Source organism: Melanerpes formicivorus, unplaced genomic scaffold, assembly GCF_026170545.1.
Source record: "Melanerpes formicivorus ecotype bairdi unplaced genomic scaffold, bMelFor1.0.p_v2 SCAF_205, whole genome shotgun sequence".
Lineage (NCBI taxonomy): Eukaryota > Metazoa > Chordata > Aves > Piciformes > Picidae > Melanerpes > Melanerpes formicivorus.
The window spans coordinates 327247-351590 of NW_027142557.1; the positions used below are offsets into that span (position 1 = coordinate 327247).

Here is a 24344-nt window from a genome sequence, read left to right on the forward strand (position 1 = left end):
CAATCTCCCCTTGAACGCCTCCAGGGTCGATGACTCAACCACCTCCCTGGGCAACCCGTTCCAATGACGAATGACTCGCTCGGTGAAGAACTTCCTCCTCACCTCGAGTCTGAACCTCCCCTGGCGCAGCTTGAGACTGTGTCCCCTTGTTCTGGTGCTGGTTGCCTGGGAGAAGAGGCCAACCCCCTCCTGGCTACAACCACCTTTCAGGTAGTTGTAGAGGGCAATAAGGTCACCCCTGAGCCTCCTCTTCTCCAGGCTAAACAATCCCAGCTCCCTCAGCCTCTCCTCATAGGGCTTGTGTTCAAGGCCTCTCCCCAGCCTTGTTGCCCTTCTCTGGACACACTCAAGTGTTTCAATGTCCTTCTTAAACTGAGGAGCCCAGAACTGGACACAGTACTCAAGGTGCGGCCTAACCAGAGCAGAGTACAGGGGCACTATGACCTCCCTGCTCCTGCTGGCCACACTATTCCTAATGCAGGCCAGGATGCTATTGGCCCTCCTGGCCACCTGGGCACACTGCTGGCTCATATTCAGGTGGCTGTCGATCAGCACACCCAGGTCCCTCTCTGTTTGGGAGCTCTCCAGCCACTCCGACCCCAGCCTATAGCTCTGCATGGGGTTGCCGTAGCCAAAGTGCAGCACTCGGCACTTGGACTTGTTGAATGCCATCCCATTGGACTCTGCCCATCTGTCCAGTCGGTCGAGGTCCCTCTGCAGAGCCTTTCTACCCTCTAATTGACTAACATCTGCCCCTAACTTTGTGTCATCTGCAAACTTGCTGATGACTGTCTCAATCCCCTCATCCAGATCATCAATGAATATGTTGAAGAGGACAGGGCCCAGCACTGATCCCTGGGGGACACCACTGGTGACTGGCCTCCAGCTGGATGTGGCACCGTTCACGACCACTCTCTGGGCCCGGCCCTCCAGCCAGTTCCTAACCCAGCACAGAGTGTAATGGTCCAATCCACGGGCTGACAGCTTAGCCAGCAGTTTGCTGTGGGGGACGGTGTCAAAGGCCTTGCTGAAGTCTAGGTAGACCACATCCACAGCCTGCCCCACATCCACCAGGCAGTCACCTGATCATAGAAAGAGATCAGGTTGGAGAGGCAGGATCTGCCCTTCCTGAATCCATGTTGGCTGGACCTGAGCCCTTGGCCATCCTTCAGGTGCGCAGTTATTGCCGCCAGGAGTCTGCTCCATCACTTTCCCTGGCACTGAGGTCAGGCTGACTGGCCTGGAGTTTCCAGGTTCCTCCATCCGACCCTTCTTGTGGATGGGGACCACGTTGGCCAGTTTCCAGTCATCTGGGACCTCACCGGTGAGCCAGGACTGGAGGAAAATGATGGAGAGTGGCCTAGCTAGCACATCTGCCAGCTCTCTCAGCACCCTAGGATGGATCCCATCTGGTCCCATGAACTTGTGGATATCCAAGTGGCTCAGCAGGTCCCGAACTAACTCCTCATGGATTTCCAGGGAGGACATGATCCCTGTAATGATGTTTCCATGTGTCTAAGATATATAAGTAATTCTGAAGCTAATGTTGATTTAGAATAGAATAGAATTAACCAGGTTGGAAAAGACTTTTGAGATCATCAAGTCCAACCTATCACCCAACACCACCTAATCAACTAAACCATGGCACCAAGTGCCTCATCCAGGCTCTTCTTAAACACCTCCAGTGATGGTGACTCCACCACCTCCCCATGCAGCACATTCCAATGGCTAACAACTCTCTTTCTGGGAAGAACTTCTTCTTAGCATCCAACCTAAACCTCCCCTGGCACAGCTTGAGACTGTGTCCTCTTGTTCTGGTGCTGCTTGCCTGGGAGAAGAGACCAACCCCCACCTGGCTACAACCTCCCTGCAGGGAGTTGTAGACAGCAAGAAGGTCTCCCCTCAGCCTCCTCTTCTCCAGGCTAAGCAACCCCAGCTCCCTCAGCCTCTCCTCATAGGGTTTGTGCTCCAGACCCCTCCCCAGCTTTGTTGCCCTTCTCTGGACACGTTCCAGCAACTCAGTATCTCTCCTAAACTGAGTGGCCCAGAACTGGACACAGGACTCAAGGTGTGGCCTAGCTAGTGCTGAGTATGGGGGCACAATGACTTCCCCGCTCCTGCTGGCCACACTATTCCTGATGCAGGCCAGGATGCCATTGGCTTTCTTGGCCACCTGGGCACACTGCTGGCTCATGTTCAGGAGGACTTGGTAATAGGAATGTCTGAATTGTCAGCTGGGTGTCCTAGGCACCTCTGAACATCTGACTGAGAAGGATGAAGATGAAACTGTTGGGCAGTACAATATTGCTTGAAGCTATGAAAGAAAGGGAGAGGAAGAGAGAGTTAGGCAGCAAATGAAACTGTCAGCAGGGTGCCAGATAGCCTGAAAAAAACAGGGCTGAATTATGTTCTTCCTTCCCCCAATGTTCTTTAAGTAGCTGTCCTGATAGTGCATCAGGATGCTGATGAGCTGCAAAACGTGACAGTGACTCATGTTTCACCAGCTCTGTCCAGACTTTTTTTTTTACTAATTTTTTTTAGCTCAGCTTCCTAAATAACCCCCAAGGCTTGTGCAATTGTTCTGTCAGGAATTCAAACTTCTTACTCATCTGCTTAGTATCAGCTAAATTCGGGAGGGAAGGCAGTTGCAAATGTGATTGTTCCTGCAAAGTCTGTGAAGCAGCAGCTGAGTAAGAAGGGTGTGTGTGCTGTGGTGCCACCATGGGCTTGGCTCACACCCATGAGTCTGCAGCTGCCTGGACAGTCAGTGAACACTCATCAGCATGATGGTGCTGGTGCTGGTGTAGTCTGGAACAATAGAATAGAATAAACCAGGTTGGAAGAGACCTTCAAGATCATCACATTCAACCTGTCATCCAACACCATCTAATCAACTAAACCATGGCACCAAGCACCCCATCAAGTCTTCTAAACACCTCCAGTGATGGTGACTCCACCACCTCCCCGGGCAGCACATTCCAATGGGCAATCACTCTCGCTGTGTAGAATTTTCTCCTAACATACAGTCTGAACCTCCCCTGGTGCAGCCTGAGACTGTGTCCTCTTGTTGGTGCTGGCTGCCTGGGAGAAGAGACCAACCTCTGCCTGTCTACAACCTCCCTTCTGGTAGTTGTAGAGAGCAAGAAGGTCTCCCCTGGGCCTTCTCTTCTCCAGGCTAAGCAACCCCAGTTCCCTCAGCCTCTCCTCACAGGGCTGTGCTCCAAACCCCTCCCCAGCTTTGCTGCCCTTCTCTGGACACCTTCCAGTAACTCAGTATCCAGTATCTTTCCTAAACTGAGAGGCCCAGAACTGGACACAGGACTCAAGGTGTGGGCTAACCAGTGCTGAGTACAGGGGCAGAATGACCTCCCTGCTCCTGCTGGCCACACTGTTCCTGATCCAGGCCAGGATGCCATTGGCCCTCTTGGCTGCCTGTGCACACTGCAGGCTCATGTTCAGCCTACCATCAACCAGCACCCCCAGGTCCCTCTCTGCCTGGCTGCTCTCCAGCCACTCTGACCCCAGCCTGTAGCACTGCATGGGGTTGTTGTGGCCAATGTGCAGAACCTGGCGCTTGGATGTGTTCAATCTCGTACTGTTGGACTCTGCCCATCTGTCCAGCCTGTCGAGGTCCCTCTGCTGAGCCTCTCAACCCTCCAGCAGATCAACTTCTGCCCCCAGCTTGGTGTTATCTGCAAACTTACTGATGATCAACTCAATGCCCTCATATATCTGGTGCTCAGTGGAAGTCCTGACAAGTTGTGGATGAGGAAAATGAAGTTTAATTTGGTTTGATGAATTAGAGCATCTAAAGATCCACGAGGAACAAGCTAAAATACTGTATGGAGTTGCTTTCTTGCAAAGGTTTACCTGTTTCTGGCCTTGTTAGGTGTTTACTTCTTTGCAATGATTTTCTGTTGTTGTGTTGCTGTTATTTTATAGTCCATTTAACTGGCCTGTGCTGCTGTGCTTGAGGGAGGTTGTTTTTCCCCCATAATGTTCTATTTTGTGCGGATTGAATACAAGCCCTAATGCCCCCCCAGTGCTGCTCTGAAGCTGTAAGAAGTTTGATCAGTTTAATAGAGCCCGATTCAAGTCTTACCACCCAACGTGGCAGCATTGCAATTACCTTCTTTCTGCTTGCTTGTTGCTTGCTCTTTTGTGTGGCTGCTAAATCTTGTGCAGCTGAAAGGGAAGGGTGAACAAATCACGGCGATGGTCCGGCTGAAAATTAGCCCAACGATGGCTTTGCTTTCCTTTTCATGGACAAACCCACAGAAGCTTTGTTTGTGATCTTGTGAGTATGTGAGTGTCTTTCTAGTTTTATTTGCTGCTTTTTTTTTTCTGCTGGTGCCACATGGGCAGGAGCTATTTACTTGAAGAATTTCAGGATGGAATCCAGCTTTGATACTTTCTTACGGGATTAGTTTTTTCGCTTAGTCCCGGTATAAATGAATTTTGCCTCTGTGTTCGGTGTTTCTTTTGTCCTCTTCAAAGGTTAATGCCACAGAGCTGTCACAGGTGGTTCTTATTTTTCTGGTCCTGCTGTTACAGCAATACTGTTTCTTGAACTTATCTTTCCCAGCCCTCTGTATAGCTGTTCCAGTATCTGTTCTGTTCCACTCCAATTATTACTGTTAACCTCTACCCTTTGCCTTTTGTAAACTTGCGACTGTTTCAACAACAAAGTGATGTTGCTATGAAAAGCTAAAACAAGTTGTGTGCCATTGTGAAGAATGTGGGTTTAAGGTAGCAATCCAAGGGTTTTCTCTGGAGAAGCAGATCTCTTCAAGTGAACTGTTGGATCGTGGTTTTTTTTTTAACTCTGGGGTTTTTTTTCCCCCTCTAATTGGAACGTCTTGGGTGCTGGGTAGGGGAGAAGAGAAGAATCACACCTTTGAGTAAATAAGCTGCTTCCCAGCTCTGCTTGCCTCTTGAATCCAGGAGATGAGACTCTGTCTGCGTGGAGCTACTTCAGAGAAAAGTTTCAGTGCCTGGTAGCAGGGCTTCACCATCTCCCCTCTGTCTTGTCTCTCTTCCACACATGGCACCTTGGAATTGATGATCCGTTTGGGGGCTTTTAGCAATTCTTTGCTTACTCTCCGCTCACGTTGTGCGCTCTTCTTGAGAATACGTGAAGATTGCTCAGCTCCTTACAGGATTTGGGCCGTAATCAAGGCTGACACTGACTGGCATGTTGTCAAATTGTGCATGTATCATTTGTTGTTAGACAACACTGGACATCCGTTAGCGTCTCTTGGCTAATCAAGAGTGTTGCCTCACATATTCTTACGATGAGGGGGTGAAGGATGCTTATTGTAGCTGCCAGCTTTCATCATCCGAGCGGCTTGCGGAAGACGGGACTCTAGGGACAAATGAGTTTGAAGATCTGCTATGTCCTCCTGAAGCGTTGGAATGACTTGCATAGACTCAGGGCATTGTCTCCAGAAGGTTGCTTTTGTCTTGGTGTTTTGTGTGGGGTTTTTTTGGTGGGGTTTGTTTGTTTGTTTGATGACAGTTGTTACTGCAAAATAAATGTGTGGTTGCTGCTCCACCTATTCAATCTCTGTGTCTATTCCAGGGCGGTTTGATGAGACGGTGATTGAAGAAAGGAGGCAATGTGCTGAAGATCTCTTGCAGTTTTCTGCCAATATCCCTGCTCTCTATAACAGCAAACAACTTGAAGAGTTCTTTAAGGTTTGTTAGCATTTGCAGAAATATTTGCTTCTTACCTGTCTGAGTCAACTGTAGTGCTGATTCTGCTTGGCTTTGTGAACTATGGAGTGCCAGTGAGCTCATCTGACACACTTTGTGAAGTGACTGGGACTTCTCCATTCCCTCTAGAAGTGTGGCTTTTAAAAACCCCACACCTCTGCCAAGTGGAAAGTTTTACAGGAACTTCAGGGGAAGGCTTTTGGAAGTTTTGTTTATTGAATGATGAAAAAACCTCAACCCCTGTGATGTGAAATCCAGGTGAAACTCAGAAAAATATTGTGTCCCCCTATGGTATTTTATGTGGACACTTATAGTTTCAAACCAAAGGAAGGGAGACTGGCTGGGCTGTTTTCTTATGGCCTGTTATGGAGTGAGGTCTGTTGCTGCAAATTTTGCCTTTAACCAGTGAATTGTGCTGCTTGTATGATGGTGTGAAAACCCCTCTCCAAACTAGATTTTAGGACCATACATTGATCCTGACTTCCTCTTTGGTACCTCTAAAAGCAGCTAATTTTCAATAGTTCCTTCAAACCCCTTTATTTGCTCTTCTTACCTGTCTGAGTCAAATGTAGTGCTGATTCTGCTTGGCTTTGTGAACTATGGAGTGCCAGTGAGCTCATCTGACATGCTTTGTGAAGTGACTGGGACTTCTCCATTCCCTCTAGAAATGTGGCTTTTAAAAACCCCACACCTCTGCCAAGTGGAAAGTTTTACAGGAACTTCAGGGGAAGGCTTTTGGAAGTTTTGTTTATTGAATGATGAAAAAACTCAACCCTTGTCATGTTAAATACAGGTGAAACTAAGAAGAATATTGTCCCCCCCTATGGTATTTTATGCAGACATTTATAGTTTCAAACCAAAGGAAGGGAGACTGGCTAGGCTGTTTTCTTATGGCCTGTTATGGAGTGAGGTCTGTTGCTGCAAATTTTGCCTTTAACTAGTGAATTGTGCTGCTTGTATGATGGTGTGAAAAGCCCTCTCCAAACCAGATTTTAGGACTGTACATTGATCCTGACTTCCTCTTTGATACCTCTAAAAGCAGCTAATTTTCAATAGTTCCTTCAAAACCCTTTATTTGCTCTTCTTACCTGTCTGAGTCAAATGTAGTGCTGATTCTGCTTTGCTTTATGAGCTATGGAGTGCCAGTGAGCTCATCTGATGTGCTTTGTGAAGTGACTGGGACTTCTCCATTCCCTCTAGAAATGTGGCTTTTAAAAACCCCACACCTCTGCCAAGTGGAAAGTTCTACAGGAACTTCAGGGGAAGGCTTTTGGAAGTTTTGTTTATTGAATGATGAAAAAACCTCAACCCCTGTGATGTGAAATCCAGGTGAAACTCAGAAAAATATTGTCCCCCCACTATGGTATTTTATGCAGACATAGTTTCAAACAAAAGGAATGGAGACTGGTTAGACTGTTTTCGTATGGCCTGTTATGGAGTGAGGTCTGTTGCTGCAAATTTTGCCTTTAACCAGTGAATTGTGCTGCTTGTATGATGGTGTGAAAAGCCCTCTCCAAACTAGATTTTAGGACCATACATTGATCCTGACTTCCTCTTTGGTACCTCTAAAAGCAGCTAATTTTCAATAGTTCCTTCAAACCCCTTTATTTGCTCTTCTTACCTGTCTGAGTCAAATGTAGTGCTGATTCTGCTTTGCTTTATGAACAATGGAGTGCCAGTGAGCTCATCTGATGTGCTTTGTGAAGTGACTGGGACTTCTCCATTCCCTCTAGAAATGTGGCTTTTAAAAACCCCACACCTCTGCCAAGTGGAAAGTTTTACAGGAACTTCAGGGGAAGGCTTTTGGAAGTTTTGTTTATTGAATGATGAAAAAACCTCAACCCCTGTGATGTGAAATCCAGGTGAAACTCAGAAAAATATTGTCCCCCCACTATGGTATTTTATGCAGACATAGTTTCAAACAAAAGGAATGGAGACTGGTTAGACTGTTTTCGTATGGCCTGTTATGGAGTGAGGTCTGTTGCTGCAAATTGTGCCTTTAACTAGTGAATTGTGCTGCTTGTATGATGGTGTGAAAAGCCCTCTCCAAACCAGATTTTAGGACTGTACATTGATCCTGACTTCCTCTTTGGTACCTCTAAAAGCAACTAATTTTCAATAGTTCCTTCAAACCTCTTTATTTCCAGTAGCTTAGTCCAACATTCTGCAATCATGTAGGCATAAATTTACATGTGGACATGACAGTAACTCTCAGGACTTAAGGAAATGCAGAAGCAGAGTTACAGTGAAGCTTGAGAGTCTTCACTCGTTTTCATTATGCAGCTATTGCAGACTTCTTGTTAAATATATGAAACAATTGACTTCTAAGCTTTGGTGGCAACAGTGAGGGGGAGATGGAATATTTTACTTTTCAGTTTATTTGGATTTGCACTTTTTCAGTTCTTCAGGAATACCTCTGTGGTTTGGGTTATTTCTTCAGAGCTCCCTTCTATGCTTAGCAAAAGTGTTAGTTTTAGCCTTCCATCTTCTGGCTTTGCAAGGGGAGGCAATAAAACTAGAAAGACATGAATTTTTGTAGGGGCAAGTAAATAAAATGAGAAAGACATGAATTTTTGTAGGAGCAACTATATCTACCTACAAGAGGAGCTATGCAAATGTGCTGATTTAGGCTTATTTGTTAGCCAATGTTGTGTCATGTGTTCCTGCCAGATTGCCTTAGGTTTTGATCAGACACTAGCTGTGCTCTTAGGTAGTTGTGTTCCCTTTCAGATTTTTGTGCAAATAGCCATGGAGAGAGAGAGACTTGGACAGTGAAGCCTTAGAAACAGCTGCAGGGAGTGTTGGGTGTGCCTATGGAATATAGACTCTGGGAAAAGCAAGGCTGGCCGGTGTGAAAACGCAGTGGACTGTTTCAAGGCAGATTAGCAATGCCCATTTGCAGTGCTGCTGTGAAGGTGGTGCAGTCTCTATTAACTGGTGTGGAAAATGTACACCTGATGTAAAGCAGAAGTTTAAAAACCCCCAAACATTTAGGTGGTTTCTAGTGCAATTAATTTTTCCTGTTGTTATTTCATTTACCTTTGATTCCCTTCAGGCTTTGGAGGGAATAATGTTCCTCTTGTATGCTGGGATGGCCTTGTCTGCTCTGTTTGTCTAATCTTGACTATGACTGAACTCAAGATAGCAGGTTATAGGTGGGACATTAGTTTGATGACAAACACTCCTGAGTGAGGGATCTGCTGAGCTTGGGAACACCACTGAAGGGTACAAATTGCATGTACTGCAAGAGAGCAGGAGTGATGCTGTTCTCTCCTTGTTTAGGGTTTGCAGACAGACATGCTGCAGCCTGTGTGGTTCAGGACTCTGAGGTTGCGGTAGGCTAGCTGTTTAGACCTTAGACAGTCTGTGGCACCCAGACTTGGCCTCATCAAAGTTCATGTTTAATTTTGCAAGCTAAAACAGTTCAATTAAGTGCCTTAATGCTAAAGTAATGTTAGGAAGGTTTGATTTTGACTGTCACTTCTATATAATGAGACTTTCCATGGAGCAGAGCAGCTAAATAATTCCTTTTCTTCTTTCTTTGCAGGGTGGGGAGGTGCATGATGGGTCTGAACTGATCGGTCCTGTTGAGCCTCTGTCTGACCCTCTGACTGACAACCTGTCTGACTGCAGCTCTGAAGGTTTGCTTTCTTTCCTCATGTAATCTTCTAGTGTCATCTGCTTTGCAGCAACAAGTAAATGGCAAGTGCCATATTTATAGGAGCATTGTCATCCAGTTGCCATTTGCTTGGTGTTACAGAAATGCAGGAGCTGGGATTAACAAAGAGAAGTTGAGCTCAGCAGAGCAATGTTCATGTTGCTGGAGATTTACTTCTAACAGAAAGTTTTCTGGGAATTTGTCTAGTCCATTCTAGAAGCCCTCATGCTCTGTTGCTCAAAAAGAGCTGCTCTTAGTTGCTGTCTCAAGCACAAGCCCTATGAGGAGAGAGGCTGAGGGAGCTGGGGTTGTTTAGCCTGGAGAAGAGGAGGCTCAGGGGAGACCTTATTGCTCTCTACAACTACCCAAAGGGAGGTTGTAGCCAGGTGGGGGGTGGTCTCTTCTCCCAGGCAACCAGCACCAGAAGAAGAGGACACAGTCTCACGCTGTGCCAGGGGAAGGTTAGACTCAAGGTTTAGGCTGGAGGTGAGGAGAAAGCTCTTCCCAGAAAGAGAGATTGGCCATTGCAATGTGCTGCCCAGGGAGGTGGTGGAGTCACCATCCCTGGAGGTGTTCAGCGGGGGATTGGATGTGGCACTTGAAGCCATGGTTTAGTTCATCATGAGGTATTGGGTGATAGGTTGGACTTGATCTCTGAAGTCTTTTCCAACCTTATTGATTCTATGAACTCCCTGGTTTATAGTCCTGCTTGCTTCCAAAAGGCTGGGCAAACAGTGCTGTAATGTTCACTACTCATCATGACCTAAGTGTTAAGATGCCCAGAGAACTTAAAAACTATTTTGAGGTTGATCTACAAAGATGACAGCATTAAACACAAAAAACAGTCTAGGATTTGAGCTGCCCTGTTCATTTCAGAGGGTTGCCATTCAGCTGTTCATGCTCTGGGTGTCATCATGCTTGGTAAAATCCAGAGAGAGTTGGTATTGCATTTTGAAAGTTTGTCTTCTGGATCAAGCATTTGGTAGTGGTGAATGTTAAAGCCTACTGCAGGGCTGGAGTTGAAAGCCAGTTGCTTAATTCTCTTAAGGAAAAAAAAATGCTGAAATGAACTCCCTATTCTTGGAAGTTTTAGTGGTTGTGTGTTAGAGCCAGTGTGTGCTCTGGTTCAGCTGGAAACCCCTTCCTTTAACTTGCTGAAGATTTCTGGTTGTGCTGTGCTAGTGGAGGCTGTGTCCTTTTTTTTGATGTTACATCTTCTTACCACAGTGTGAAGATGTCCATGCTGGCTTGGTTACCATCTCTTCATTAATTGTAGTGGCCCTTCGCTTGCACAAAGTAGTAGTAGAGTAGAATAGAATAGAATAGACCAGACCAGGTTGGAAGAGACCTTCAAGATCATTGTGTCCAACCTATCAACCAATCCAACACCATCTAATCAATTAAACCATGGCACCAAGCACCCTATCAAGTCTCCTCCTGAGCACCTCCAATGATGGTGACTCCACCACCTCCTCGGGCAGCACATTCCAATGGGCAATCACTCTCTCTGTGTAAAACTTCCTCCTAACCTCCAGCCTGAACCTCCCCTGGCGCAGTCTGAGACTGTGTCCTCTTGTTCTGTTGCTGGTTGCCTGGGAGATGAGACCAACCTCTGCCTGTCTACAACCTCCCTTCAGGTAGTTGTAGAGAGCAATACACATGTAAGGTAGGGTCTGTCAGCCCGAATACTGTGCTGGGACTTCTGGCATGCCTGCCTCTGCAGCCTGAGCTGGCTTAAGCCCCATGCCATGTACCATGCAATCTTGTAGGTATTTATGTATTTCTGAGTTATGCTTGGGTCCTTGTGACTTTCCAGAGTTTATTTTCCAATCCCTAGAATTTTCCTGTGGAAGTGTTTTACACTCCTGTATAAATTATGCAGAGTGTTACACAAACATGTATCGAGCTTGTTTGGGAGTGCTTGTTTTATTTTCTTAGCTATGTAGTTTACTCAGGTCTGTCTGGAATAGAACTTGCTTTGGTAAAACTCTTCATGAATAACGAGAGCTGCTTGTGTTTTCTAGTGGTGAGTCCCTGGCTGGTGTATTTTTTTTGCTTGAGGCTGTCTGACCTGCTACTGGGATCTCTCTCTGTGTCAACAACTTTGTGGTTAGTTGTAGAATGCATTCCACATGGGCACTGAATTCTGCATTTGGGTTTATAGTATCTTCTGTGTTAACAAACTAATGCCTCCACAGTAGTTTTTGTTTGTGCTATGTAAGGAGAGGTCTAGAGCTTTTTAATTACAGAGGGGAGTTATGATAAATACTGGTAACTAATTTTAAGAGGGCCTCAGTTCTGTGAAATTCAACATTCCAGCTCCTGACTCTGCACTCACTTTGTACTGTGCCTTGTAAAAGACAAAAAGTGCTTCTATAATGCTTAATGTGAATGTCTCTCTTCTTCATTCACATAAAGGCCTCATTTTGAGGAAGGAGAAAACCACTTCCTTTATGTGAGATGAAATATTGAAAAGCAAAAAAAGAATAGAAAGATTCTTTGATACCCTTCTTCTATATTGGCTGGAGTGCTTCTAGGAAAGACTTGTAACAACTCTTAAGTGCAAGATTTCCAGATGCTGAATGTGACTTCTGGGGAGTTGCATTTTCTGAATCCCCTAAGTGTCTTCCAGCTCTTACTTTCTTATGTTTGAAACCAGATTTTGGGCCCGGCGGGACTAGGAACAGGAAACATCTGTCTTTAAGGCCTCTAGATGGCACTGGCAGTACTCGGCTCTGAATTCTCTCCCTGCCTCTCCTCAGGGCATCCTGCCTGCGTCTTAATTTGTCCCAGTCTTGATTGCGGTGGTTAACGGTGGTTAGCTCACCCTGTTAGTTTTTGTGTGCATTCAAGGGCTTCCACGTGGGCACCGTTCCTTCAGGCTGTTGTAGAAACAAGTATCAAGCCCATTCCTTACTAGCTGCTGGTGTTTGCTTATGAGGGTGTGTTGTGTTTTCTCACTTTTTATCTGTTCTTTTCAGACAAAGTTCATTTTGCAGAAGCTGTGCACGTTAGTGGTAGAAGATGCAAACTGGTGGCATCAGAAATGTGTTTGTACCAAAAGAAGCAATAAATATCTTGCTTGTAAAAGCAGCTTGGCAGTTCATGCTTTCACAGGACAGAATAGAATTAACCAGGTTGGAAAAGACTTTTGAGATCATCAAGTCCAACCTATCACCCAACACCATCTAATCAACTAAACCATGGCACCAAGTGCCTCATCCAGGCTCTTGCTAAACACCTCCAGTGATGGTGACTCCACCACCTCCCTGGGCAGCACATTCCAATGGCCAATCTCTCTTTCTGGGAAGAACTTCTTCCTAACATCCAGCCTAAACCTCCCCTGGCGCAGCTTGAGGTGGTGTCTTCTTGTTCTGTTGGTGGTTGCTTTCCCAGAGGCCAGGTTGCCCAGGCTTTCCAGCAAGTTTTAGAAATGTCATTTAGTCTTCATATCCCAAATGAAATCACACTAGGCAGAGAAAAGTACAGGAATTGATATTTCATTTCAGCATCATGATACTCATCTAGTATTCCTGACAAACAGTCACTTTGTCTTCCTCTCTGGGCATGGGATAATGTTCAAATGTCCAACTCTCTCTCCAAAAGTCTTTCTGTGCCAGTTGCTAAATTCTTTAGAGAAATGTACTGGGAGGTTCATGTCTATTTAATTTTTAAATTCCCTTCCTGCTCCACCCCCCCTCCCACTTTGTTCTACCTTGTTATCTTAGCAGAAATAAGCATATGTGGTTCAGATTCTACCCCTTAGGCTGACTGGAATTCCAATGACTGTGGCTATGTGTTGCCAGACCTGGGGTCTAAATCTCACCTGAAGGAGAGTTTATTAGCTCAGGCTCTGGGCTGTCCTAGCTGTGTTCATAAAGCTTCTGGTCAGGTTGGTTGCAAGAGGAGAGCAAATGTGGTTTTATTTGTACTGGAAGGAGGGGAACTTGCATTTGTCTGAAATCTGCTGTGTGGATGTACTCTTACTCATCTAGTCTGGATGGCCTGCACCCCCTTAGCTCAAATGGTCTCCTATCACTAGGTAGCCCCATCCCTTGCTTTTCAAAGAGTGGCTAGTAATCTGTTCTCCTTCATGTCTTTTCCCTTTCACTCACATTGAAGGGGCTTCTTGCATTTAAAGAAGCAGTATTTCCACAGTACTTTCTTACTCCTCTTCCATAAACTGCAAACTCCATCCAAACACAGTTGCAAAATCAAAGATAAAACTTGAGCTAGTTGCCTTTGATTCAGCTCTTTGCTACTGCAACTTACTGTTTGAAGTCAGAACATTTTGCTTGGTAATGTGGATAAACTCTTCACTCTGTTGATGCCACAGAAGAAATCAGACACAAGGGTTTACCTCAGAATTTAACGTGGTAATGTGGATAAACTCTCCACTCTGTTGATGCCACAGCCACAGAAGAAATCAGACACAAGGGTTTACCTCAGAATTTAATGTGGATGAACTCTTCACTCTGTTGATGCCACAGAAGAAATCAGACACAAGGGTTTACCTCAGAATTTACTTTCTCTGTGTGCAAACAACTGAACGTCTTGACCTTGTTGCCTGTTTTATTGCCTCAGTGGGTACATGTGCCAAGGTGATAAAACAAACTGCTACTTGATATCCAGGTGGCACTGCCAAATCCGTGGCTTGCTCCATATGTCTCACGCAGGGTACTGTTCTGGAATGACATTTTGGAGACTGGAAGCTGGCTTCTTTTTACTTAGTTATTTATTTTCTGGGTGTGTGGGTCCCAGCTTTGAACAAACCCCCGCTTTAAGTCTCGCTTACCTGTAAATCCTCGGAGCAGCGAGGGACAGGCATTGAAGCACTGCAGCTGTTGTTATTAGGGGAGTTGCAATGCTGAGGTTTGATTTAGCTACCCCAAAGCCAGCACTCATGGTTTGGTTTTTAACCTCAGAGGCACTGAAAATAGGCAAATCTAATAGCACTGTCACAATTGGAAGGGTGTGTCAGGGGCGAGCAACTGCTGTTGTCTACCTGGAGCTGAGCAAAGCCTTCGACACTGTCCCGTACCACATCCTGGTCTCCAAACTGGTGACACATGGGTTGGATGGGTGACCACTAGATGGATAAGGAACTGGCTTGATGGCCACACCCAAAGAGTGGCTGTCAATGGCTCCATGTCCCAGTGGAGGCCAGGGACAAGCAGAGTCCCTCAGGGATCAGTCCTGGGACCAGGCTTGTTCAACATCTTTGTGGGTGCCATGGACAGTGGCATTGAGTGCACCCTCAGCAAGTTTGCTGATGACACCAAGCTGTGTGGTGCAGCAGACAGCTGGAGGGAAGGGAGGCCATCCAGAGGGACCTGGACAGGCTGGAGAGGTGGGCACAAGCCAACCTCATGAGGTTCAACAAGACCAAGGGCAGGGTCCTGCAGCTGGGTCGAGGCAATCCCAGGCACAAATCCAGGCTGGGCAGGGACTGGCTGGAAAGCAGCCCTGAGGAGAGAGACTTGGGGGTGCTGGGGGAGGAGAAGCTCAACAAGAGCTCTCAGTGTGCACTTGCAGCCCAGAAAGCCAATCAGATCCTGGGCTGCATCAGGAGAAGTGTGGCCAGCAGGGCAAGGGAGGTGATTCTCCCCCTCTGCTCAGCTCTGCTGAGACCCCACCTGGAGTACTGCCTCCAGTTCTGGAGCCCCTATTCCAAGAGGGCTCTGGAGGTGCTGGAAGGTGTCCAGAGAAGGGCCAGGAGGATGATCAGAGGGCTGGAGCACCTTTCCTGTGAGGACAGACTGAAGGAGTTGGGGCTGTTCAGTCTGGAGAAGAGAAGGCTCTGAGGTGACCTCATTGTGGCCTTCCAGTATCTGAAGGAGGCCTACAGGAAGGCTGGGGAAGGACTTCTCATGATCTCAGGGAGTGATAGGACTAGGGGGAATGGAATGAAGCTGGAGGTGGGGAGATTCGGGCTGGATGTGAGGAGGATGTTTTTCCCTATGAGAGTGGTGAAGCCCTGGAATGGGTTGTCCAGGGAGGTGGTTGAGGCCCTGTCCCTGGAGGTGTTTAAGCCCAGGCTGGCTGAGGCTGTGGCCAGGCTGATGTAGTGTGGGGTGTCCCTGCCCATGGCAGGGGGGCTGGAACTAGATGATCCTTGTGGTCCCTTCCAACCCTGACTGATACTATGATAAATCGATGTTTTTTGATAGCCGGTTAAGAGCAGTTTCATATTATGTACTCTTACCTGTAGTAGGGGTCATGCACTTCCTTTTTTCATGGCAAGTGAACATCTAATCTTGTATAAAAGGATATCAAAAACATTTCTGTCATTCTTGTCCTTTTCAGTTCGAAAGGATTTAAGTGGGCTTGATGATGTGACGCTTACGAGCCAGTCGGAATGCGGAGGTGAGATTCAGAAGTTGCTTCCATCACACTTGTGGAATTTTAATTATTAGAAACCCCTCATTGTGAGTCAGTGCTTTTGGTGGATGAAAATCCTGACAGAATGAAAGTGGTGCATGTGTGAAATATCCTTGCCATTTATTTCCAAATGGTTCTGCTAAGTTGACTGTGGTACAGTTAGTGAGGGCTGGCTTGCAGTAAGTAAACATACTTCTGGATTATGGCAAATGTAAAATTAACTGTGCTAGCTGAAATTTCAGTGAAAGAAGTGCAAGGTAATTCATTAATTCATTTTACCATGTTTTAGCAGTTAAAGGAGGCTGTACATGGTATATGTGAGTTAGAGTGCTGCATGATTCATAAGCTGCAGAGGGACCTCGACAGGCTGGACAGATGGGCAGAATCCAAGGGCAGGAGATTGAACACATCCAAGTGCCAGGTTCTGCACATTGGCCACAGCAACCCCATGCAGTGCTACAGGCTGGGGTCAGAGTGGCTGGAGAGCAGCCAGGCAGAGAGGGGCCTGGGGGTACTGGTTCACATGAGCCTGCAGTGTGCCCAGGTGGCCAAGAGGGCCAATGGCATCCTGGCCTGGATCAGGAACAGTGTGGCCAGCAGGAGCAGGGAGGTCATTCTGCCCCTGTACTCAGCACTGGTTAGGCCACACCTTGAGTCCTGTGTCCAGTTCTGGGCCTCTCAGTTTAGGAAGGAGGTTGACTTGCTGGAAGTTGTCCAGAGAAGGGCAACAAAGTTGGTGAGGTGTTTGGAACACAGCCCTGTGAGGAGAGGCTGAGGGAGCTGGGACTGCTTAGCCTGGAGAGGAGGAGACTCAGGGGTGACCTTATTGCTCTCTACAACTCCCTGTAGGGAGGTTGTAGCCAGGAGGGGGTTGGTCTCTTCTCCCAGGCAGCCAGTAAGAAAAAGAGGACACAGTCTCAGGCTGCGCCAGGGGAGGTTTAGGTTGGATGTTAGGAAGAAGTTCTATACAGCGAGAGTGATTGCCCATTGGAATGGGCTGCCCAAGGAGGTGGTGGAGTCACCATCACTGGAAGTGTTCAGGAGGAGACTTGATAGGGTGCTTGGTGCCATGGTTTAGTTGTTTAGGTGGGTTGGATTGGTTGATAGGTTGGATGTGATGACCTTGAAGGTCTCTTCCAACCTGGTTTATTCTGTTCTGACTGAGTTAATTCAAACCCCTTGTGTACTGCTTTGGGGACACTTCATGTTACTGATTTTAAACTGTGTGTTGGTATTTCTTGCAACAGTAATTTGGCTCCTGCTGGTTGACTTTTCTAATAGCCCTCATACAGAAAGGGTTAGCTTTATAATTTCCTGGAGCCTAAAGATGAACAGACCTTGAAAGTTTAAACTGGGTTGGTATCTTCATCCCCAGGGTTAAAATGAAGGCCAGTGGCTCTGCAGAGTTTGTAGCTGATGTTAAAAAATATGTTTCTATAGGTACCAAAAAATACTTTGTATGACAGCTTTGCATGCAGGGAATTTCTGTGCACAGAGTCTCAAAATGCTGTGGAAGTGAGAAGGAAGTTAAAATCTTTGGGAAGGGGTCAAGAATTTTGGAGATTCCCAAGGTACGTGAGAAATCTAGAGTAAAAAATGCCTTTCTGACTCTGCTTTCAGGCTTCTCCAGTGACAGTGACCTGATCTCTCTGACAGTTGATGTAGACTCTCTTGCTGAGTTAGATGATGGAATGGCATCCAACCAAAGTTCTCCCAGTAAAGCTGTTGGTCTTTGCCTTACTTCTGAACCTGCGGTACCGAGCGCACTGGCACCTGAGCAAGAGTGGATCAAACCTGAGGGAGAGAGGGAGAGCCATAGTTTGTTTACTGGAAGCTTAAAACTCAAGACTGGCAAACAAGATTATTTGGAGAAGGCAGGCGAGTTGATCAAGCTGGCCTTAAAGAAGGAAGAGGAAGAAGATTATGAGGCTGCCCTCAGCTTTTATGGAAAGGGAGTTGATCTGCTTCTGGAAGGTGTTCAAGGTATGGAGCTTCCCATTCTGTTTTGCCTTACCTGTGGGGATGTGTACTTGTTTATGGTGTTTCCTTAGTGAACACAAGCTCACTGGATTGCAAAGAGGTGACATGAAATGCAGAGTGAGCTGTGACTGGCTTTCACGTGCTTGACAGCTGCTGTTGGTATGAGAGGGAGAAGTCTTTAAGACTGAGTGATAATTTGAGGTCTCGTCTTCCAAGTGCCAAATAGCTCCTCTTTTAAAATTGCAGCACAACCTTAGACTCGCAGGTAAGTAGCAAAGTGCTTCACTTTTGCCTCTTTCCTTTTTATTACTTAGTCATTAATTAATATGTGGCACTTGCAGCACTGTTGAAGCATTATTTAATTTACATGGTTAAGTGAGGATTAATTATCCCCATTTTACGCATGGGGAGAGGCAGGCTCAGGTGAACTTCCCAATCACCACAGGATTAGAACTCTTCTTGGCTCTCAGCTTCTTGCTTCTTCCACTGAATTGTTCTCCTTTTCTAGCTAAAGGATGCAGACAAAGGTATATCCCTGCACTGCTGAGAGAGAACAGGAGTTTGTTTGTTTATCTTCTTTTCAAAACACTTTGGTGTATTAATATATTAATATCAGGGGGGTTGGAACTAGATGATCCTGTGGTCCCTTCCAACTCTGATACTGTGATACTATGACTATGTGTCTGCAAAAGCTGTTGCTAACTGCCCAGATGTAACTACATGCAAGTTTCTGTGAAGTCTCCTTGTACCTTGTCTCAGTCCGGAGAGGGAAAGAGACTCAGTTCTTTAAGAATATTCCCGTGGTGTGAAATTAGAGGCACAAACGAGGCCAAGATATCAACAGCTAGACTATTCATTACATAAATTAAGGGGAAATAAGAAGGGGAGAGGGGGAAAATAGAGAGGGAGAGAGAGAAGAGAGAGAGAAGAGGAAAGGAATCATATTACCACACCCCTCACCCCCCCAAGACAGTTTGAGTCTGTGGAGGAAAGGTGCTGCAGGAGATGTTGGGTCTGTAGAGAAACGGTGCTGAGGCTTTGGCTGGAGAAGAGCTGTGGTCCTCTGGGGAGATGTTGGGTTGGTACAGGAATGGTGCTGAAGCTCTGGCTGGAGAAGTGATGTGGTCCTCTGGGCAGCCTGGGTCTGTAGAGAAAGGGTGCTGAGGCTTTGGCTGGAGGAGAGCTGTGGTCCTCTGGGCAGCTCCACGGCCTCTTTTCTCCGGATCAGCACTGTCCTGGGCTTTCCCTTCTCAGCGGCATGGTCCATCTCCTATGTTTTCCTTCATCTCCGTTTTTCTCCTGCATTTTTCTTCCTTTAATCATTCAGTCCGAGGGACACAGTCCCCCACATTTTTCTTCCCCGTTTTTCTCCCGACAAGCCAGTAGTTGCTCAAGTCTTTTATACAGTTTTTAGTCCTTAGGTATGTTCTGGGCCCCTCAGTTTAGGAAGGAGGTTGACTTGCTGGAACGAGTCCAGAGAAGGGCAACGAAGTTGGTGAGGGGTTTGGAACACAGCCCTGTGAGGAGAGGCTGAGGGAGCTGGGGTTGCTTAGCCTGGAGAAGAGGATGCTCAGGGGTGACCTTATCACTCTCTACAACTACCTGAAGGGAGGTTGTAGCCAGGAGGCTGTTGGTCTCTTCTCCCAGGCAGCCAGCACCAGAACAAGAGGACACAGTCTCAGGCTGCACCAGGGGAGGTTCAGGTTGGATGTTAGGAAGAAGTTCTATACAGAAAGAGTGATTGCCCATTGGAATGGGCTGCCTGGGGAGGTGGTGGAGTCACCATCACTGGAGGTGTTCAGGAGGAGACTTGATGGGGTGCTTGGTGCCATGGTTTAGTTGTTTAGGTGGGTTGGATTGGTTGATAGGTTGGACACTATGATCTTGAAGGTCTCTTCCAACCTGGTTTGGTTTATTCTAAAGTTTATTAAGTATCCAAGTATTGTCCCTCAGGAATTCCAGGGCCAGACAATCATCCTTAGGTAAATGTCCAGCTATCATTCCCCAGGAATTATTTTCTGTGCATTCCTGTGTGTTTGGGCAGAGGTCTAGATGGGGGGTGGGGGGGTCCTCCGTCTCCATCCAGACAAGCCCCCACACTCATTACACATCAGAAAAACAGGTGGTGAATCCATTGTATCACCCTTCCCAGGGTACTTGATGGGTGGAGATTATCTTGTCTCATGCATATTCCCGAAGGTGGCCTGGGTCCATTGCTGTCAGGCCAGCTGTGGCCCAGTGAGCAATGTTATCTTTGCACCTTCCAAGAGTCGTTCCAGTGGCTCTGCCCAACACACATCAGCTATTCTCTGGGCAAGCAGCAAGTGATTTTATCTTTGTTGAGTCACACCAAGAGAGACAAACTTTTAGTCTCTCACACACCTTGTCAGTCAGGAAGCAATTTTCCCCCCTTCCATCTCTAGCCCTTGAGAATCTAGAGTGATAACCTCATGTGTTTGCTTTTTGTCCAACAGTGGCTTAAAACTATAAAGCACAGGAAAAGGTGGTTTTTTTTTTCTTTCCTGAAGTAAATTCAGGGTTTTGTGTATTATGCTGCTGTCCCACCCAGATCAAATGAGTAAGATTAAAATTGTGGCTTTGTTTGATGATACACAGCATGGATACGTTGTGCTGCTCGGGATAAATGCTAGTGTACCACAGCACACGTAATCAGAAGCCTGTGCTGGAACTCAGTGTGATGCACAGCAGGGCTCCACACCCTCTGAACAGTTCCAGGAATGAAAGTTACCTGCTGAGCTGCTCTAACAGAGCCTGGAAAAGAACAGTGGAGAGGTTGCTGATGAAAGCTAGAGGTGTGGGCCAGGATACTGCATAGCCTTTGCTTGAAATGTCTTACACTTTTTGCCATGAGTAAATCCACCCCTTTCTTTCCAAGCTCCAGTGGTCAGTAGGATTACAGCTGTGCTGCTTGTTTGTGGCTTTTCAATAGCATCCTGTCTTTCCTTGCCTATGTTGTCAAAAGACTTCTCATTCCTGGTGTTGAATGTGCTGGCAGTTTTTCTATTGGAGAGCCTGGCTGTTCCTTCTTTGCTAATACACCCCTTCCTAGACCTGTGTGCCATTCAGGTGTGGTCTTTTGAAGAACATCCTGTTTTGTCATACCTGCTTCTCCCTTTTTACCATGAGGCAAGGCTGCTATGATGCAGTTTTAAACTGGAATTTCAAGTTTCAGCTTTAAAAATGAATGAAGCTGGAGGTGGGGAGATTCAGGCTGGAGGTGAGGAGGAAGTTCTTCCCCATGAGAGTGGTGAAGCCCTGGAATGGGTTGTGCAGGGAGGTGGTCGAGGCCCCGTCCCTGGAGGTGTTTAAGCCCAGGCTGGGTGAGGCTCTGGCCAGGCTGATGTAGTGTGGGGTGTCCCTGCCCATGGCAGGGGGGTTGGAACTAGATGATCCTTGTGGTCCCTTCCAACCCTGACTGAAACTATGATACAAAAAGCTCTCTCTTTTTGAAACTATTTCAAACTGCTTAAGGCCTGAGCACATCAGTTGAGCTGTTGGTAGCTATGCATGTATACTTGAGTTGTGTCAGGGGTTGAACACATTGGCTTTGAGTCCATGGTAATCTTTATGGTAATATGTTTACCTTGAAGTTGTGAAAGGCTTTACTTGTGTGTGTTGTAGGTGACTCGTTCACTTGTTACACTGGAGTGGGTTGAAGCCTTACTTATGTTTGCTGGTATTTCCTCCAGGGACTTTTCTACTTAGCTGTTAACTAGCTACTCATCCTGCTACCTCAGGTGACTGCTCTTCCTTTTCTCCTGCCACTGGTATCCATGCTTTTCAGGCTAGGAAAAATATTCAAGGAGTCTTATAAAACACTGTGGTATCCTGCCCTGTTTCCCTGATGCCACTCAGTACAGTGGAGCTTCTCCTTTTCCAGCTAAAAGGATGCAGACAAATGTGTATCCCTGCAAATGTGTGTCCTGTGTCCAGTTCTGGGCCCCTCAATTTCAGAAGACACTTGAATGTGTCCAGAGAAGGGCATCGAGGCTGGGGAGAGGCCTCAAGCACAGCCCTGTGAGGAGAGGCTGAGGGAGCTGGGGTTGGTTACCTTGGAGTAGAGGAGGCTCAGGGGAGACCTAGCTGTCTACAACTACCTGAAGGGTGGTTGTAGCCTGGAGAGGCTTGGTCTCTTCTCTCTAGCAACCAGCACCAGAACAAGAGGACACAGTCTCAAGCTGCACCAGGGGAGGTTTAGGCTTGAGGTGAGGAGAAAGTTCTTCCCAGAAAGAGAGATTGGCCATTGGAATGTGCTGCCCAGGGAGGTGGTGGAGTCCCCATCGCTGGAGGTGTTCAAGAGGGGATTGGATGTGGCACTTGGTGCCATGGTCTAGTCATGAGGTCTGTGGTGACAGGTTAGACTTGATGATCTTTGAGGTCTTTTCCAACCTTAGTGATACTGTGAAAACAGTGTGGTATTCTGCCATGTTTCCCTGATGCCACTCAGTACAGTGGAGGTTACTAATAAATTTATAGCGATGGTACCTCTGAGTGGAAGCTTTCCTGGTGGAGGAATAGAGCTACCACCAGCAACTTCTTTGCAGTCCTTAGCATTACATCTGTATAGCACAGGAGGGGGAATAACGGGAATGAGTTGCTTTGGCTGGCATCTTACTCCTTGGGAACATAAATATACACAGGCTAGTTCCTAGTGGTCAGCTCTTCTTTATCTTTTCTCTTTTTGCCCTGAATGGCTCTGAAGATGGAAAGCAAATGAATATTCAAGGCCTGCTGTGCTCTTACACTGGCTTTGGGTAGATCTAGCTCATTGCATTTGCTCCTCTTTTCAGACCTTCTGCAAGGTGACAGTGAGACTCTGATATTCACTTTATAATGACAGGGCTGATTCAAATGCTTCCTAAATATATTTGCCTTCTCATGGTCTATGAGGAGAGTTAAAAAAACACCAAACCCCCCCAAAAACCCAACAAACCCCCATCTGTATCAAACTTTTAATACTACATTGCAAATGTGGCTATTTATCATTGATATGTCAATATTTGCTGTATATTGCAATGAAAAAGTGCCCCTAATCACTTCAGCTATTCAAATAACCTCTGGTTTCACATGCAGAACAACCTGCTTCTTTCAAAGGTAAGGGTGGTGCCATTGTTACAAAATGGCTCTGGTTTTAGAATAGAATAGGATTAACCAGGTTGGAAAAGACCTTTCAGATCATCAAGTCCAATCTATCATCCAACACCGTCTAATCAACTAAGCCATGGCACCAAGTGCCTCATCCAGGCTCTTCCTAAACACCTCCAGGGATGGTGACTCCACCATCTCCCTGGGCAGCACATTCCAATGGCCAATCACTCTTTCTGGGAGGAACTTCTTCCTAACATCCAACCTAAACCTCCCCTGGCAGAGCTTGAGACTGTGTCCTCTTGTTCTGGTGCTGGGTGCCTGGGAGAAGAGACCAACCCCCACCTGGCTACAACCTCCCTTCAGATAGTTATAGAAAGCAAGAAGGCCTCCCCTGAGCCTCCTCTTCTCCAAGGTAAGCAACCCCAGCTCCCTCAGCCTCTCCTCACAGGGCTGTGCTCCAAACCCCTCCCCAGCTTTGTTGCCCTTCTCTGGACACCTTCCAGCATCTCAACATCTTTCCTGAACTGAGGGGCCCAGAACTGGACACAGGACTCCAGGTGTGGCCTGACCAGTGCTGAGTACAGGGGCACAATGACCTCGCTGCTCCATTTTCTGCCATGGATTATTCTCAGCCTATTTTATCTAAAGCACGGAAGTGAAGCACGGTGTTCACATATGCTTGCACGCATAGAAAGTGGCATTGCCTTTCCGTGCACAGCCGTTGCAGACGCTGTGACCCCGAGAACCGCCTGGACGAGGCTTTTGCGTGTGCGATGGTAATACACGGTTTTGCCACGGGGTGGCGCCAAGGAAATAGAAATTGACAGCTGAAAATTGTACTCGGGATGTGTGAGCAGTGTGCTGGGGGGGAAGCAGAACCATCGGCTAGCCTCTGTTTGAAACTCCTCTCAAAATTACCTGGGAAAGGTGATGCCTCTGACTTGTATCTGGAAGATAAGGGTGTCTCTATTGCCAGCCACTCCTTTAGGCTTGGTATAAGATCTTCTTACTGCTTTAAGGCTGCCTCATCAAAACTGTTCATGAATAAGCTTATTACTGCGAGTTTGTAGACTCCTGTCATTAATTTGAAGTCACTGGCTTCCATAAAGGCAGGCAAAGCATCTGTTGCACTTCTGAGGACTTTTCAGCTCTGACCTGATGGCACTAATACTGGATGAGGCAGGTGTTGCATATACTTAGAGCAAAGAAACGTCCATCCTGACTTTCATCTCTGTGTGCATAGTGGTGTTAATTATGCTGTGCAAGGTGCATGTGTATTTTCCTTTGCTAGTCTCTTGCAGAGTTTTAGTACTAAGTCTTCTAATACCCTATTGAAAGTCCTGCCAGAAGGCCTAGGAGTGTGTCACTTGGGCAGTGACTGCCAACTGTGCTCCAAAAGGCTGGTGTGTACCTTAGGTTCTGGGCATCTGCTCTTTATAGATCTTGGGTCTGTTTGTGCTCTGCACATGCATTTTATCTTAAATCTCTTAGGCAGTGGGAA

General features: G+C 46.7%; 1 protein-coding gene across 4 annotated transcripts in view; it reads left to right on the forward strand.

Annotated features, from left to right (window-relative positions):
- The window catches only part of RPS6KC1 (ribosomal protein S6 kinase C1), a 140058-nt gene that overhangs the window by 19731 nt on the left and 95983 nt on the right, over window positions 1-24344 (forward strand). For 3 of the 4 annotated variants that reach the window (XM_068169595.1, XM_068169598.1, XM_068169597.1), the window contains 4 exons: window positions 5582-5697; window positions 9263-9356; window positions 15680-15739; window positions 17375-17737. In XM_068169595.1, the coding sequence (XP_068025696.1) occupies window positions 5582-5697; window positions 9263-9356; window positions 15680-15739; window positions 17375-17737 (633 nt within the window). The remainder of the gene's footprint in view (window positions 1-5581; window positions 5698-9262; window positions 9357-15679; window positions 15740-17374; window positions 17738-24344) is intronic. The other variant, XM_068169596.1, reaches the window with a different exon arrangement.